This window comes from Acanthochromis polyacanthus, chromosome 11 (assembly GCF_021347895.1).
Source record: "Acanthochromis polyacanthus isolate Apoly-LR-REF ecotype Palm Island chromosome 11, KAUST_Apoly_ChrSc, whole genome shotgun sequence".
Lineage (NCBI taxonomy): Eukaryota > Metazoa > Chordata > Actinopteri > Pomacentridae > Acanthochromis > Acanthochromis polyacanthus.
The window spans coordinates 15,067,828-15,084,605 of NC_067123.1; the positions used below are offsets into that span (position 1 = coordinate 15,067,828).

Below are 16,778 nucleotides of genomic sequence, written 5' to 3' on the forward strand. Positions count from 1 at the left end.
GCGATGAACCACTTAGACTCTGTGGTGAAAAAGGCCCAGAAGAGATTGTCTTTCCTCCACCAGCTGAGTAAGTTCAACCTGCCACAGGAGCTGCTGAAACAGTTCTACTCAGCAATCATTGAGTCAGTTCTGTGCTCATCTGTAGCTGTTTGGTTCGGTTCTGCCACCAAATCAGACATGAGTAGATTGCACTGAGCTATCAGGACTGCTAAGAGAATCATCTGTGTCCCCCTGCCCTCCCTCCAAGACTTGTACTCCTCCAGGATGAGGAAAAGGACAGGAAAAATTCTCTCAGATCCCTCTCACCTAGGTCACCACCGTTTTGACCTGCTGCCCTCCAGCCATCGCAAATTTATGGTGTTTTTTTGTTTTTTTTACACAATACTTTGTTTACACTTACTTTTACACAGTACTTCTTATACTTATAGCATTTTTTTATTTAGAAATTCTCAGATTTGGATTTGTATATTTATTCATTTACTGTCTGTTCTTGTTGCTTGTCGCTGAGTACTGCAACTCAATACACCACGTCAAATTCTTTGTGTTTGGGAACTGACCTGGCATTAAAGGCTTTTCTGATTCTGATTCTGAAAAATGGGCATTCTAAAACTTTTGACCGGTAGGCTTTTTCGAGAAGCAGGGTGTAGAATAAAATTTTTTGGTGCTAGAAATAGTCCACATGCAAATTATACAGAACAATATCACAATTTATAGTTCAATAGTGCTCAACAGTCGACTTTTCAAAATAGTGTTAAACAAAAATCCAAGCATGGGAAAAAACATTTTAAGTACAATTACTCTCCTCACTGTTGTGGTTGGGCCAAATGTGTCATGGACCCTTCCTGGCCCCCACTTCCTGCTGTCTACTCTTCTGCCTGTTTACCTCTCCCCTCTGCGCTGCTGGTATTTAGCACAGAGGGAGAGCAGCTGCTGGACCTCCACACATGCAGCTCATCTCACACTCTGTTGAACAGTAAAATCAGGTTCTGCACTCTACTCAGCATCAGATCCTCCTGCCTGTTTGTCTTCGCTCTCTGAGACCACTGCATCCTGAACCGCCGGAGCAGCTTGCCTTCCCCCTCCCCAGAAAATTCTCCAGATAGAGGACATGGACCCCCCAAAGAAAGCCTTTGGATAGAGGACTTGGAAGCCGCCATCCGGATAGAGAGTTTGGATCCTCAGACTGCTCCTGTTGACCTGGCCCCCGGTACCCGAAGAGGATCCAACTTGATCCCTGGCTGATGTTCTCCGCCAATTGCCGTCGGTACCGGCATGTGCCTCTCCCGACTGCCGTCCCTGTGAGCATGCCTTCCCCCCTCCTTCCCCTTAGTGAGTTTTGCCTTAGTAATTTATTGTATTAATGATTATTTTGTAAATAAAACCTTTTTTGAATTCAATATGCCTCCAGCTGCTCCGTGTGCTCTCACTTTGGGTTCAGACTCCCCCTGCACTGTGACAATATGTTACAATTTTACCAGTGGCCACTCTCGGTGTAACTGCTGGTGACTGCTGATATGGAGGATTGTGTACAGCACGCACAGAAGATATCCCACTCCCCACATTGAACAGCTGTCCAGTGCTATTTGAAAAAGTCAGATGATATTAGATGTAGGACACCTCTGCTTGCTGCCTCTTAGTCTTATCTTCTCAGTTTTTATCATGAGTGAAACACTGGCAGAAAAAAGTCAATGAAAGAGCCATTGTTCTACAAAACACATACAGCCAACCAGTCATTAAAATGTCTGCGTCCTAATTTGTCATCCGAAACATTCATCCAGTATCTATGCACCGCATAATCCTCATTAAGTTTGCGGGGGGGCTGGACTCTATCCCAGCTGACTTAGAGTGAAGGCAGGAGACACCCTGGACAGGTCAGCAGTCTATCACAGGGCTGCACATAGATACAAACAAACACACTCACATTCACACATACAGACAATTTAGAATCACCAATTAGCCTCAGCATGTTTTTGGACTGTGGGAGGAAGCCACAGAACCCAAAGCATCGGAAACATGCATACATAAATGAATTTTACTAAAAACACAACTAATATGTAAAAAGTTTTATGTTAAGGTCTGAGCAGATTCTAAAAGTTCTGTATTTGTAACATACATTGCCATCTTGTATATGACTAGCTGTTATGTTTTTATTCTGTCAATTGGAAGCATTGTCATAAAATTATTAGTTACCATGCAAGTGACAGTTAAAGATAGACAAGCTGCATGAGGCTCACAAGGCATGCAGTGACTGGTACTGCACTAAATTAACAAAGAAGTGTGTGATGGAAATCGGTACAAAAACGTGTAATTTTTCTCAACTGCCAGCTCCCATTAGCACACTCATCAAACTGCATTTTATATGTTGATTATTTACAGAGTCAAATTCTGACCGAGCAGACTGAGGCAGTCAACAATAGCTGATATATCTGTTTAATCGCCCAATCCTAGTTTCTCTATGTCCATATGACATGAGGCTTGGACGTAGGTTTGCATATGTACAGTAGGGATATATCTGTACCAAAATTTTGGGAGGACAGACTTGTCACAATCTATATTTGTGCAAACTCATTGACATCATCTTTGCAGTAATGCCATGGTACAGTAGAAAATTCCAGAGTCCTCCAAGAGGCTCACATCACATGTAGCCATCATACTTACATGTCAGACACTGAGGAGGCCAGAGCTGATGAAATGGCCTCCTTTCCTATGAGTGTGCTGATAGGTTTTCAGAGCTTGGCAAAATTTTGGTGAAAAAATCATTTTTGCCATTCTGTGATGGCTTCCCTTGTTGCCTCTTTAGCCTGATAAAACTAGTTAGCAGACATAAATACAGATGGCAAATATAAACTAGAGAAGTATTTCCTAAAAGAAATGTGTAATTGCTGAGCACTTGCGTTTAATAATATGAAAACTAATCAAAACATTTTTAATTTTGAATTGGTTTCAAAGTATGTAAATGTACGTGTATAGACTGAATGTATATTATGTGGGCTGCGTTTTAAACAACAGTAATAATAAGTAAGTCGCAATTGAAAAGATACGTCCTCAGAATTATGTATTGTCCCAGTAATGTGAAAAGTGCCAAATATGTCTTTTTTCAGGAATGCATCATGAAATAAATTAAATTGCTATAGATACCACCACAAAATATATACAGGTTAATAAAACTGATATTTTGAAAATAGAAATAGGTGACTTTAAATTATTCATTCAGTTAAATTTAGACATACTCATAATATGATTTTTTATTCATTTCATTTTGTTTGTTTTTGAGTTTCATATTAGAAACCATGAAAAGACATGGCACTGAGTTGTCTCTAATGTGAGATGTGTTTGAAAGATCTCATAAACAGCTTTCAAACAAAGCTGTTTATACGCTTGAAAAAGAGCTTTGATTAAGACCTGGTTTGAAAGTTAAGATGTTTTTTGTTTTAATTTTGTTGTTGAAGAATTACTTTTTATTATGTTAGGTACTCTGACATTCTTTCATTCTTTTCAAACTGGGATTAGCATACCAGTTCATTTGCAACAATGCTAAATGATTCATCTTGCCCTTTGGACATGATTACACTGCTCAAAATCTGCACAACTGCTTGTCTGTGTGGCTGGAAATTTATTTGACTGTGAGAGGAATGAATCCATCAAAGGTGAGAGGGTAGAGTAAAGTAGGATCTCCTCTGCATGCACGCATTGTGCAATGTAAGACACTCTCATAAATAAATATAGTGAAAGCAGAAAACATGATTAAAAAATCAATCACACTAATTAACTGCTGTTTCTTTTGAGGGCTGTATAGGTTTGATAAAAGACTGATTCCTTAAGAGTGAAATTTTAATTTTATGTTAATGAGGCTTATTGAAAAAGGTGTGTGTGGTTAGAATATCTCTTACTGTGTGTGTGCATGTGTGTGCGTGTGCGTGTGTGTGTGTTCAAATGGTGCAGTTAACAGAGTAAGCACCAGGGATGTGATGCTGACTATTATAGACCAGTGGCGGCTAGTGAATTTTTCTCTTGAGGTGGCGCACTTAATTTACCAAACCAAATAGCAGAGTTGGCAACACCGGAATATAAGAATTGATGTAAATTATGTTCACAGCCATTTGATGTGCTATTACTATGCACCACTACGAGGGTACACCTAAGCACTACTGCTGAGTCAAATAGACAATTAAATGCACCAGCGAGTGAATTTGAATTTATCTCCCCAGTGTTTGATATGATTTGCTCCAGATAAAGTGTAATTGGTACACACAAACCCTTAAAATCTCCTTTTCTATAATTAATCAAATTAAGAATGTATTATACGCAAATCTATTTTTTACTTCAAAAGTAAAAAAAAAAGAAACAATTCATTTTTCCAGCTTCAAAGAGTGCCAAGTGCTTCTTCTGTCCAGCAAAATCTTTGGAACAACATATTTATATTTACATACTCAAATATACAAAAACAAATCCATACCTGTGAAACCAACAAACATTGGACATTTTGTTTAAAAAAAAAACCTAACTATAAGGCTTAAAGCAGACAGTGCTTCTGTGAGCTAACTTTTACATTAACAACCTTACATGACAATGAGAAAACAGCAAATCTGCATATTTAAGATCAAAGCAATAAAAATGTGTCACTTTGCCTGAAAAAAAAATACTGAAACCATTAGGCATTATACTATGTATAACTGTGCATGTGACAAATAAAACCTATCTTATCTTAGGCTTTGAGCCCAAAGTGCTTCTGTCAACTAACATTAAATATTTACAATGAAAATAAAGAAAAACAGGAATTCCTCGGATTTCAGAACATATGAAAATCAACAGGCTTTCACTCTAAAGTGCCACTTGTGTCAACTAACATTTCTATTTACATTATTAAATGACAAAAAAGTAAATCCTCACATTTTAGAGATTAAAGCCAGCACCTCTACATCTGTGTTATTTTTTGTATGCAAGTTTTGCTCTTCTGTCTTTGAGACATGTAAATTTCTCGGTGACTCTATGGTTAAAATCTGGGGTCTCCCTGACAAGTTGCTTTTCCATAGAGAACATGGCCAGTGCATTAAGATGATCCTGCGACATCGTGTTCCTGAGGAAGGTCTTGATTCTTTTTAGTGTTGAGAAGCACCTCCAGGGCCTGTGCGGGGCTGAGCGTGCGTGTGTGTGACACATGTGGGCTTGCGTGCCTGTACAGGGCTGATGAATGGTTGGACGCTCATCCCATTCGGGCGCATATGGATAAATAAACAAAATTGTTTATTTATATTTTTTTGCTTTTTTGTTGTAATAGTCGCAGTGAAGAGTGACAGGGAATGGGGGAAAAGTAAAATAACGTTCAGTCCGCCCCTGAGCACCTCTCAGATGCAGCTGTCGTCATTGGAGTCGTGATGAGGATCTTCAGGAGAGACACAGTCTCTGAGAAGGTGTCCTGAAGATTGTTGTTCATGAAGAGCTGGTACAGAGCCACAGCACCATTGCAACTCCTGAACTCTGTGTTGCTGAAGATGCGGGTCAGCCTGCGGTCTCCTATCTCTTGCATTGAAGATGAACGAACTGTGCATTTCAAAGTTATAACGAGAGTCAATGGAGAAAGATGAGTGCGCCCCGGCCATATATGTCCACTATTAGTAATTGTAGACAACGTCGGACGTTTCTAATCTGACTTTTTATTACATATTATACATTTTAGTAACTCTCTACAGCCTCTATTATCCATTTTGCTTGTTAAAAACATAGGATATACATGTAAATGCAATTTTAAAAACGTTTTATTAAAGGAAGGGCTGTGACTGTACATGATGTAAGACAGAGGGGGCGGCGCCCTAGCGCCCTCTATTGACCAGCCGCCCCTGGTATAGACTGGTCTTTGTTGCCACCTGGGGCGTAGTCTGAGCTCTCCTAGTATCTTTGTGCATCACATGATAGAGACGATGCTGTGCTCCTGGCCTTTAAAACGCCGACCTTAACTGGAATGAAAAACATGGCTTTTCATTATCATATATGTATATGTTAGTGCCTGAGGGTGTGCCAGCCAATAGAAAATGAGCACAGAAAATAAGCCAGCCCTCCTCCTCTCTTCTCTTCTTTGTCTCCCCTGGGGGATGGAGATATCCCACAGAGCCCATCAGCTCCTGCAGACCCTTCAGTGGGGGGAGCGTCTGGTGCTCTGCTCTCCACAAAGCAAACAGGGGCCACTGATGCAAAACACAGCTGAACACCTCCACAGTCCACAGTGAGCGATCAGGAAGAGGCAGAACATCATTGCTGTACTTTCCTTCTGTCCAACATCAAGAATAACACACATTCCCAACAGTATGCAGATAATATTAGGTTTAGAAAAGCGATTGTGGCAGTGTTAAATAGCAGGATCCTACATACCTTTGGAATACTGATTATGGCTATGTTAAATAGGAATATATGAATGTGTGTAGCATTGATGTAATGACAGTGCGATTGATTACAAAAGTTCTTCTTTTCCTTTCTGCTTTTCCCTTCAGAGGTCGCCACAGCGAATCAATTGCCTCCATCTCACCCTGTCTTCTGCATCCTCTTCTCTCACACCAACTACCTTTATGTCCTCTTTAACCACATCCATAAACCTCCTCTTTGGTTTTCCTCTAGGCCTCCTGCCTGGCAGTGGGAAACTCAGCATCCTTCTACCAATATATTCACTCTTTCTCCTCTGGACATGTCCGAACCATCTCAGTCTGGCCTTTGTGACTTTATCTCCAAAGCCTCTAACATGTGCTGTCCCTCTGATGTACTCATTCCTGATCCTATCCATCCTGGTCACTCCCAAAGAGAACCTCAGCATCTTCAGTTCTGCTACCTCCAGCTCTGCCTCCTGTCTTTTCCTCAGGGACACTATCTCCAGACCAAACAACATGGCTGGTCTCACCACAGTTTTGTAAACATTTCATTTCATTTTAGCTGAAACTCTTCTATCACACATCACACCTGACACTTTTCTCCAGCCGTTCCAGCCTGCCTGTACATGCTTCTTCACCTCTTTTCCACACTCTCCATTCCATTCCATTCTGGACTGTTGACCCTAAGTACTTAAAATCCTCCACCTTCTTGATCTCTTCTCCCTGTAACCTCACTCTTCCACTTGGGTCCCTCTCATTCACACACAGATACTCCGTCTTGCTGCGGCTAACCTTCATTCCTCTCCTTTCCAGGGCAAACCTCCACGCCTCTAGCTTCTCCTCCACCTGTTCCCTGCTCTCACTACAGATCACAGTGTCATCTGCAAACATCATAGTCCATGGAGACTCCTGTCTAACCTCGTCTGTCATCCTGTCCATCACCATAGCAAACAAGAAGGGGCTCAGAGCTGATCCCTGATGTAGTCCCACCTCCACCTTGAACTCCTCTGTCACACCTACAGCACACCTCACCACTGTCTTACAGTCCTCATACATGTCTTGCACCACTCTAACATACTTCTCTGCCACTCCAGACTTCCTCATACAAAACCACAGTTCCTCTCTGGGCACCCTGTCATAAGCTTTCTCCAGATCTACAAAGACACAATGCAGCTCCTTCTGACCTTCTCTGTACTTCTCTATCAACATCCCCAAAGCAAATATTGCATCTGTTGTACTCTTTCTTGGCATGAAACCATACTGCTGCTCACAGATGTTCACCTCTGCCCTTAGTCTAGCTTCAACTACTCTTTCCCATAGCTTCATCGTGTGGCTCATCAGCTTTATTCCTCTGTAGTTGCCACAACTCTGCACATCTCCCTTGTTCTTAAAGATGGGCACCAGCACACTTCTTCTCCATTCCTCGGGCATCTTCTCACTATCTAAGATCCTGTTGAACAACCCAGTCAGAAACTCTACTGCTACCTCTCCAAGACACTTCCATACCTCCACAGGTATATCATCAGGACCAAGTGCCTTTCCACTCTTCATCCTCTTCAGTGCCCTCCTCACTTCATCCTTACTAATCTTTGCCACTTCCTGGTCCACAACAGTCACCTCTTCTACTCTTTGTTCTACTCTCTTTTCCTCATTCATCAACTCTTTCATCAGGGGCCTTGATTACAAAGGTTACAAAGGTTGTTTAAAAGAAGAGAAAGAACATTCCATACTAAATTTCTCACCACTGTTCTTTTTTGTTTTCTTTATTAGTATTAGTATTAGTATTATCCATATCATTCATTTGTTGAAAGTGCTCTAATGTAGAAGTGAAAAACAATTGTTTAAAGTAGAATTCTATGTAAACATTTAAGAAAACCTGCACATTTTTGCAAAGTTGTAGATAATTGTTGGGTTCTCTGTTTAAAGCTTGTATGGTCTTCACCCTACTATGTTAAGTGCAATGAACTTATGTTGTGAATTGGCTATTTAAATTAAAATTTAATTTAATTTAATTGAACTGTTTGGTTTCAAATCAGGCAACAAATTTGGACAGTTCATGCAGCTAATCCAGTCCCATGTATTCACATTCCCACCTCTCTGCTTCACTGTCAGAAATATTGACTCACTGTGATAGCCTTAGTCAGTTTCACACTAAGTATAACATACCAGATACAGAAAACTAAGAATGTTGGAGTATTAACAACACTTTAGCTACAGTATTTGCCTTTGGATACATGACCATTTCAGAACCACGTTCAAGGCTAATTTGAAAGCGCAAGTGTACTCAATTTTTTTCCAGTGATCACAAGTTTTCTAACTTGTGTCAGTGTTCACAAGTGTGTTCACTTTTGTTGCACTGAGTTTCAACATTTAGCCCTGAAGTGTTTGTTTTGATACATAAAATTATGAAGTTTACTGTGTAACTTAGAATTAATGGACATACTGAGAAGTGATACAAAATTGAATCACTTGACTTTAATATGATATTGCACAAGGCTGTCCTCACCTTTTTTTTAAATAATACAGCACTTAACAGCTTTTTTTATTTCTCAGGGATTGCTGAAGACCAAAACAGAGACAATCATACATAGAGGCCCAGATTCTAAGGGGAATACATTTTAGCATGAACCTTCAGCTGTGTACCTCCACGTTTCTCCATTTATAAACTGTAGCTGTTTCAGTAAAGCTCAATAAAGCTATGACAGATGAAGGAGTTGGTTTAGAGAATTATAATTTGGTATGTGCTCTCTAACAGCAATTACACCCATTCCTAAACAACTTGTCAGATACTCTCTAGGTGATATTTGTACTTCAGATATAATTAACAGCTTATCTTCTCCATCTCCCTGACACTTCAAATTGCATGCTGCACAGGCAATTTCTGTAGACTCACTCCATAAGCCTGACTATAAATGCAGACGAATGAGGAGTGGGCTCTATTGGATGGCAATCTTCAGATATAGTATCACTTACAGCACAGCATTTTACTGAAATTTAAAGAAACTTGAAAGCAGATGAAGACTGAGGCTATGCTTCTCCCTGCTGCTGCCATCCTTCCCAGACTGGAAGAGGAGGCTCTGCAGGCAGACAGCAGGATAATACCAGCACAGTAAAGGCACCCGTCTGCTTGCCCTCAGGCAGAGACAGGAGTGATAGGTGGCTGAGGGTTGGAGTGTGGAGGATAAAGAGCACATGAGAAATCGTGTGAAGGCCCTGAGAGGCCAGGGGAACCAGTGTCACCCCTCCCCAGGGACATACACTAAATCAGTGCAGGAGGAGGCATGGGAGACACATCTCTAGTTTTATGAGATAGTTAGCATGCGCTGGCCCCTCCTTCCCTCTTGTTTCCCATTTAAGAGCTGACTGGCCCTCCGATAACGGATGGCGCCACAGGTAATTGGAAAATTGGCAGGCTTGTCAGGGAGATTTGGTGGATGGAACAAGTGTATACGATGGTGGAGTTCATGAGGTGTCATCCCACAGGAAAATTTATATCAACCTCATGGACTGGCACCAGAAAGTATCCAGAGTTCAGGAAAAAAGTAGCACATTTTCCTCAAGGGGAGACTGCATATCAAGACTGTTCCAGATACACTGACAAGGTTCTTGTTAGTGAGAGATCAGTTATGCATTAACCCTAACCTTCATTTACCATTTCTACACATATGTCTGCAACTGTTTTAAATAGCCCCGTACATCCGGCACTTCGTGTCTTGAAAAATTCTTCAGTCCAAAATGAACATCGACCAATAAAATCTTTGTGTCTGCTAAGTAGGATTTTGAGATCGAGACAGTGCAGTAACAGTTGTCAGTCTACTAGATCCATATTTGAAATATCAAACGTGAATGACACAACGAGGCAAAATCCTTCTTTCTGAGATTGGGTGGGTGTGTAAACAAACATAGGGTGCTATGTCAAAACTGACTACCAACCTCTTGATTTGGCTTGAACAACTGTAAGAATTCCTAAGCTTTCATGCAGAATCCTCCAAAACTGGATTTCATTGCTAAGCAATGGCAAGCAATTACAATATTGCACCTTTAAAAACAGATATTCATATTCATGTGCAGTGGGACATAGTTTCAGTATTATACATTATTAATGTATTAGTTGTAGAAGTGGTTAGTAGTAGTTTATATTGCATATGTCTTTTGTTTCACCAGTCCAGACTAAAATGTCTCAACACCTACTGGATTGCAATGAGATTTAGATAGGCATTCATGTTTTATAGTATATTAGTTGCAATCACTTCGAGGATTCCTTTCCCAAATTTAGATTTACCAAATATCTGCAAAAATGGAATTTTCACCAGCTGCACTGTGTAACTCACAATTGGAACTCCTCTATATCTTGCCTCAGTAAGAAACTCCACTGCCTAAATCATGAGCCCAAAATATTAATAGCTACACTTAAAATGCCAGATTCATTAAAGGTCAAATGTGCTGGCCTGTGTTAGCTTATTATTGGGGGAAAAAATGCTAAAGTGCTTTTAAACATAGATAATCGGATCAACTTAAAATGTTTTCAACTGCATACCTGATGTCAGGTGAAAACTATAGATTATGCTGCTGAAAAAAAGTGATTTTATTCTGCAGCACAAGTTGTCGTACTTTTAATTTAATAACAATGGTTTGCACTGTAACAAAGCTTTTCATTACTAATCTGTTATGTACCACTGACTGGATCCTTTTTCATTCAGTGTCAGCTGAGCTTATACGTATACGTTTATGTTTTTGTTTTTGTTTTCAATTTGACATGCAGTCACTTTCTCTGTTTCTGTGTTAATTTTTAATTTTTGAAAGGAAAAAAAATGAAATTGGAAGACAGAGGATAAAAGAAAAACCTGTGCAATTTATTATAGACCAACCAGACCAGTAACCTTGGTAATATTATTGAAATGCTTGAAATAACAACAGATATGCGATGATGAAGTCACAAAGATGATCATTTTCAAGAATAATTATAATTAAGAACAGGACTGTACCCAGAAGTCGAATTTTTAATTAATACACTGGTGAAATTCCCCATCAGAATCAATTTTAACAGATTTCTCTGAAGCTTGATCTTTCAAAGACTCTTTTTTACTTTTTAAGTTATGTGACAATCGGCATACGTTTGTCTGTTTTTTAGCTACATTACTCAAAAATGGACTAACGGATTTGGATGAAATTTTCAGGGAAGGCCAGAAATGACACAAGAAGCTTGATTAGATTTTGGCAGTGATGCAACTTATAGTCTGGATCCACAAATTTGTTAAAGATATATGTATAATTACAAGATAGCATCACAGCGTCACTGCAGTTATGACAACAAGTGAATGCTATGTCAGCTACCTGCTGATGATCACATGACTGTGATCCTACTGCAATCCACCGCTCCGAATTTAATGGGACTGTCAGAAATCATATGACTGAGCAGCCTTGATGGAGTACTGCGCCCTCTGGGTGCTTTTCTTATTCAATCAGTGATCTCACAGTTGAAACACATTGCAGCATAAATAGAAAAAACTGGCTTCCCCAGAGACTGGCTTTGAGGAACAATAGATACATGCAGTACAGTTTGTTTTAGGGAAAAGAACCAACATTCTGTGTAAGCAGTGATCAGATCATGACAGGATGAGTTCAAGAAAATTTACCCTTCATACTATATACTATGTGTCAGTGAGTGCACAAAAACATGCATAGGACTCAAACCATCCTGGATTAAAAGAACTAGCCCCTCACTATTACCACCCTCAGCTAGCTGGAGGCATGTAGATTCATGGGGTGTTGTGGGCTGCGGATCCCAAACTGGTGATCACACATTCTAGTGTGTAGATGTGTTTATTAACCTCTGGAGGGGGGATAATTGTATCTGTCAGAGTTGTTTAATCACCGCTGCAGCTCTCACCACTGTCACTTTCCCCTTGTCTGCTTCACTAAATCAGTTGGCTCCTGCTCTCCGTGTGGCACTTTCTTGTTGCTTGTAAAACTCACACATATATTTACTGGGGTACTTCAAAAAGTTCTTGGCCTCACTGGGGAAAAAATGGGCCTAACTCTCATTTTGGGCTTAATTGTATACTGTAATTCCTTCTATCACTGTCCACAAAAACTTTTGCGGCACTTTTGGTGTGCTCTTGCTCCAAGACAATGGACCTGTTGACACAGCACAGGTGGCAGAAGCAGTCAAATGTGGATTTGAATTTTTGGGTAGTGTGCTGAGCTCACTGAACTGCAGGTAAAGGCTTAATGGCAAAATTGTGTACCCAAATGCTTGTGACCAACAACAGTTGAATATCTGCTGCCACACTAGTAAATTCTTCCTCTTGTTGTTACTATTATTATCATTGTTATTAGTAGTAGTAGTGGTATATCTATTGTAATATCAATTTATGTAAACTAAATAGGGGGAAACGAAGCAAAAATGTTTTGAAAATATACTTCTTTGAAGTAGACGCCTGGTGCTTCCAGCCCAGCACGGCTCGAAATCTCTAACCAGACTCTTCTCCTCTGTTGTTCCCAAATGGTGGAACAAACTACCAAACTCTGTGCGTTCTGCTGAGTCCCTTTCTACTTTTAAGAGACAATTGAAGACTCAATTGTTCAAAGAATACCTAGGCACTTAATCCGACTCCACCTTAGGGGTAGAATAAGTCAGGTGGTCCAAAACCCAGCACTTATTTTGTGCTGACAAAGTTGGAAAAAAAAAGGGGGGGGGTTGGCAATTCTTCTGCAACTTGATGGAAACACCTTTGACCAATTGCACTTGAAGCACTTTTTGCACTTATTACAGGTTTTTCCTTATGTCTGAATTCTTGCTTGTGTTGTACGTCGCTTTGGACAAAAGCGTCTGCTAAATGAAATTGTAGAATTGTAGAAAGTAACCACTTTTTATCCAGCACAGACTTGAAGGAGTTCACTCATATGCTCAGCTCTTCTTTGCTGCTTTTCCTTCTCTCTGCACTCTATAACTCATCCCAAACCATCTGAGCTGGATTTAGGTGGGTGATTGTGGAGACAGGGTCATCTGATGCAGCACTTCTTTACGTGCCTCTTGCTCATACAGTCCTTACAGACCCTGGAGATGTTTTGGTTCATTGCGCTTCTGTAGAAGTATTGATGGATTCACCATGCTTTAACTAGATGGGATGGTGTGTTTTTGCAGGATGTTGTGGTAGCCATGGTGATTAAGTGTTGCCTCACATTCTGAATAGATCTCCAACAGTGTCACCAGGAAAGTCACTATGTATTTCCATGGGTATTATTTTATAGTCTTGATTACTTTGACCTTGTCTTCCTACTCAGATGCTTCTGATGGTGGACTGTGTGGAACAGTCAACTACATTGTCTGAATCTAAGAATACTACACATCTTTCCATTTGGCTGACTGAATTTGATGCCACATCATTTTTGTGTGCTCTGGGTATCCAGAACAACCTCGTAGTCTAGCTTTGAGCACTGAGATGCTGATTAGCTTTTTTTAAGGTAACTGGACAACCTCTGTGCTGCAACACTAAAGAAAAGAAAATTTAAATATGGAATGCATTTGAGTTTCCCATTCTCAAGCAATAAATGTAAAATCACTTTGAATGTCCGTTCATTTCTAAACATACATTTCCGCAGTTGGTGGTGGCAGACAGAGGTCATGACTTCCATTACTTTATACCACTCCTTGGCTTTACAGTATTTAAGAGCTGGTTGATTCAGTTGTCCTCTTCTTTGCAGAACCTAATGTGTTTCAGACTTACTTTGTATGATATTTGACAGCATGATGTGTCATGTCTTTGCAGGAGGAAGAGGAACAGCAGTTGGAGGAGGATAACTCTGTGAAAGAGGAAAGACCAGAGCAGGAGATTTCAAACAGAACCTGAGTGACATGACATATACACACCTGCTGCGTGGCTTCTCCTCCAGTCCTAGCTTTTTCTGTTCAGACTATAGTGCCCATAACTTTCTACTAGCCTCCCAAAGTCTTTAGGCAGCCAGCTGTTCCGCTCCAGATGGTCTAATAGCCAGAGGTGTATTTTAGAAAACACTATTCAAATGGTAATATCTTTAGTTTTATGGTAGAGTTTGTACTTTTTATGGATGGTGCTGGACAGATGGACAGATTTCAGACATTTTCATGAAGCAGCACATGAAAACAGCTGACCACAGGAGCACACACAGCCCTATGCTCCTTGTACAGCCAAGATACTGTATGTCTGACTGTTAACATCCAGCCACTTGATACATTTATGACACTTTCCATGCAATCTATTTTCATACAGTAATGATCATCAGACAGTGTGTTCACAGTGTCATGTTTACAAGATGAAGCTAGTAGTGTGCGACCAAACTTTCTTCTCTGAGCCCACAGAACATATCTTCTTCCCTGCTAAGCACGCCCACAATAGTCAGATGTCAGCTTGGAAGTCCTTTCCATTGTCTTCAAATGCATTTGACTGGATGATTTTATTTTTGTATTTTATGCATATCTGTCGCCTTCCCCCATTGGAAATACCTGCTTATCTTTTAGTTAAAGTTCTGTGAAGTACTGAGTTTTGTTTTTTGTGTTGGGAAAAAAAACCTTACAGTATCTTTAAGTACCACATACCGATCTTTTTTGTCATTGGATTTGTATGAAAATCATCAACGTTTAGGAATGTGTCTACTCAGAGATTGTACTTACATACTTTTACTCCTCTTTCCTAGCCAGATGGTTGTTTGACCTGCTTGTAATCTGCGGTTCAGACTAAGTCTCTGAGCAGCCTATGAATCATCACTCAATTCTCAGCAAAGTTTCGCAACTAAAATTTTTACATTAATTAAATCCAAAGAGGCAGCAAAAGTGTTCATAGTCTAATTCTCTCAAATTTACGGCTATATGCACCAAACATTAGGAGTAACGCCAAGTGATGACTGTCAACAGAGAGCTAATAAATTGTTAGATCTGATCAGAGACTACTGTCAGGCTAGAGAACTGTCAAATTTTCAGTGTAAATTTAGTTATCCCTTAAAGTGCCAATAAATTTGAATTGCAAAAAAAGTTGCTTCTTTATGATTGATACTCAATGCACATTAAATGTCAGAATGTCTCAGTCATTGTGGTTCTGGGGGTTTTTTGGTGTCTGCCTGAATTGGCAGCACAACAGCAGAAGTTAATAGTTCTATGACTCTAGAAATGGGAATTTTGCTTTTGTATAAAGTCAGAATAACACTATAGACTGCAGGACAGGACATAGATTATCTCCCTGCGTGTCAGTGATTTTAATCCTGTCCCGACCATATATGATTGATTTTTCATGGTATTACAGCAGACTCCCTGGTCATACAGTTCAACACAAACATTCCATGAATACAGTGTCTAACTTTATGAATTCAATTCAATTTTATTGACATAGCGCCAGTTACAATTCAGATTGTCTCAAAACACTTTACAAAACCCATATGCCAAAATCCCTAGAGCAAGCCCTAAGGCAACAGTGGCAAGAATAAACTCCCTTTTAATGAGAAGAAACCTTGAGCAGAACCCGGCTCATATGGGGGACCCATCTGCCACTGGCCAGCTGGGTTGAAAGGGGACAGAAGAGGTAGAGGGGGAGAAATGGAAGAAGAGGGGGGTAGGGGACAAGGGGACATATAACACATACTGGCGTACATGCATGATGAGAGTAACAGATGATACATACAAAGTAATGCATAATGAATACAGAGTGAATTACACAACATTGAAAATGATTCATAAGTTTACTGTTATAATATAAGGCTCTGGCATTAAAAATACTGTACAGCTGATAGTAAGATGAAAACATTGTGTATATGAGAATATCAAGTATAGTAAGGGCGATACAGAGTAGATTGGTGGAAGTGGGCAGCCAGAAACAGTGGATTCGAGGAAATACAGCAGCAGCATCCCACTGTGGACATGATGGGGACTAAGTTGGTGGGACAGCAACCACAGATCAGTGGTGTGAATGCAATGAGCCTGTCTCAGCTAGCATGGAGCAAGAGCCAATGTACACAATGGACTAAGTGCATCACGAGGCTAATACAAAGAGACAGGTCACTGGCACATCCCCAGCTTTTGAAGAATCGCCAAGGAATCAAACATGCCACCTTTATACAAAAGCCTCCAGTCGACCAGTTTGAGAATCCTTCTGCTTAATGCCAATATGCTGACCACTGCATCACCTGTACACCTTACAAAGTTATAAATAAAAACAAACAAAAAATAGCTGAGGGTAATATCCTACCTGTCGACACAGTTGTTGATGCTTAATGCAGCTAGTTACTTTATACTTTATCTTTTTTACAAGCTACAACAAGTCAACAGGAGTGTTAACAATGTCCATAAAAAGCTGTGTATAAAGCCTAAAATGCAAAGGACATATTTTGAAAAAAATTAATAATTAAAAAAGGTGTTACCAGTTACAATAGTTTATTGTCATGTAAACAGCT

General features: G+C 40.0%; 1 protein-coding gene across 1 annotated transcript in view; it reads left to right on the forward strand.

Moving 5' to 3' along the window:
* phf14 (PHD finger protein 14) overlaps positions 1–15,422 on the forward strand; it is a 132,572-nt gene extending 117,150 nt beyond the window's left edge. Inside the window, 1 exon segment of the mRNA XM_051955129.1 lies at positions 14,129–15,422. Coding sequence (XP_051811089.1) covers positions 14,129–14,209 — 81 coding nt within the window. The 3' untranslated portion in view covers positions 14,210–15,422.
* The last annotated feature ends 1,356 nt before the right edge of the window (positions 15,423–16,778 follow it).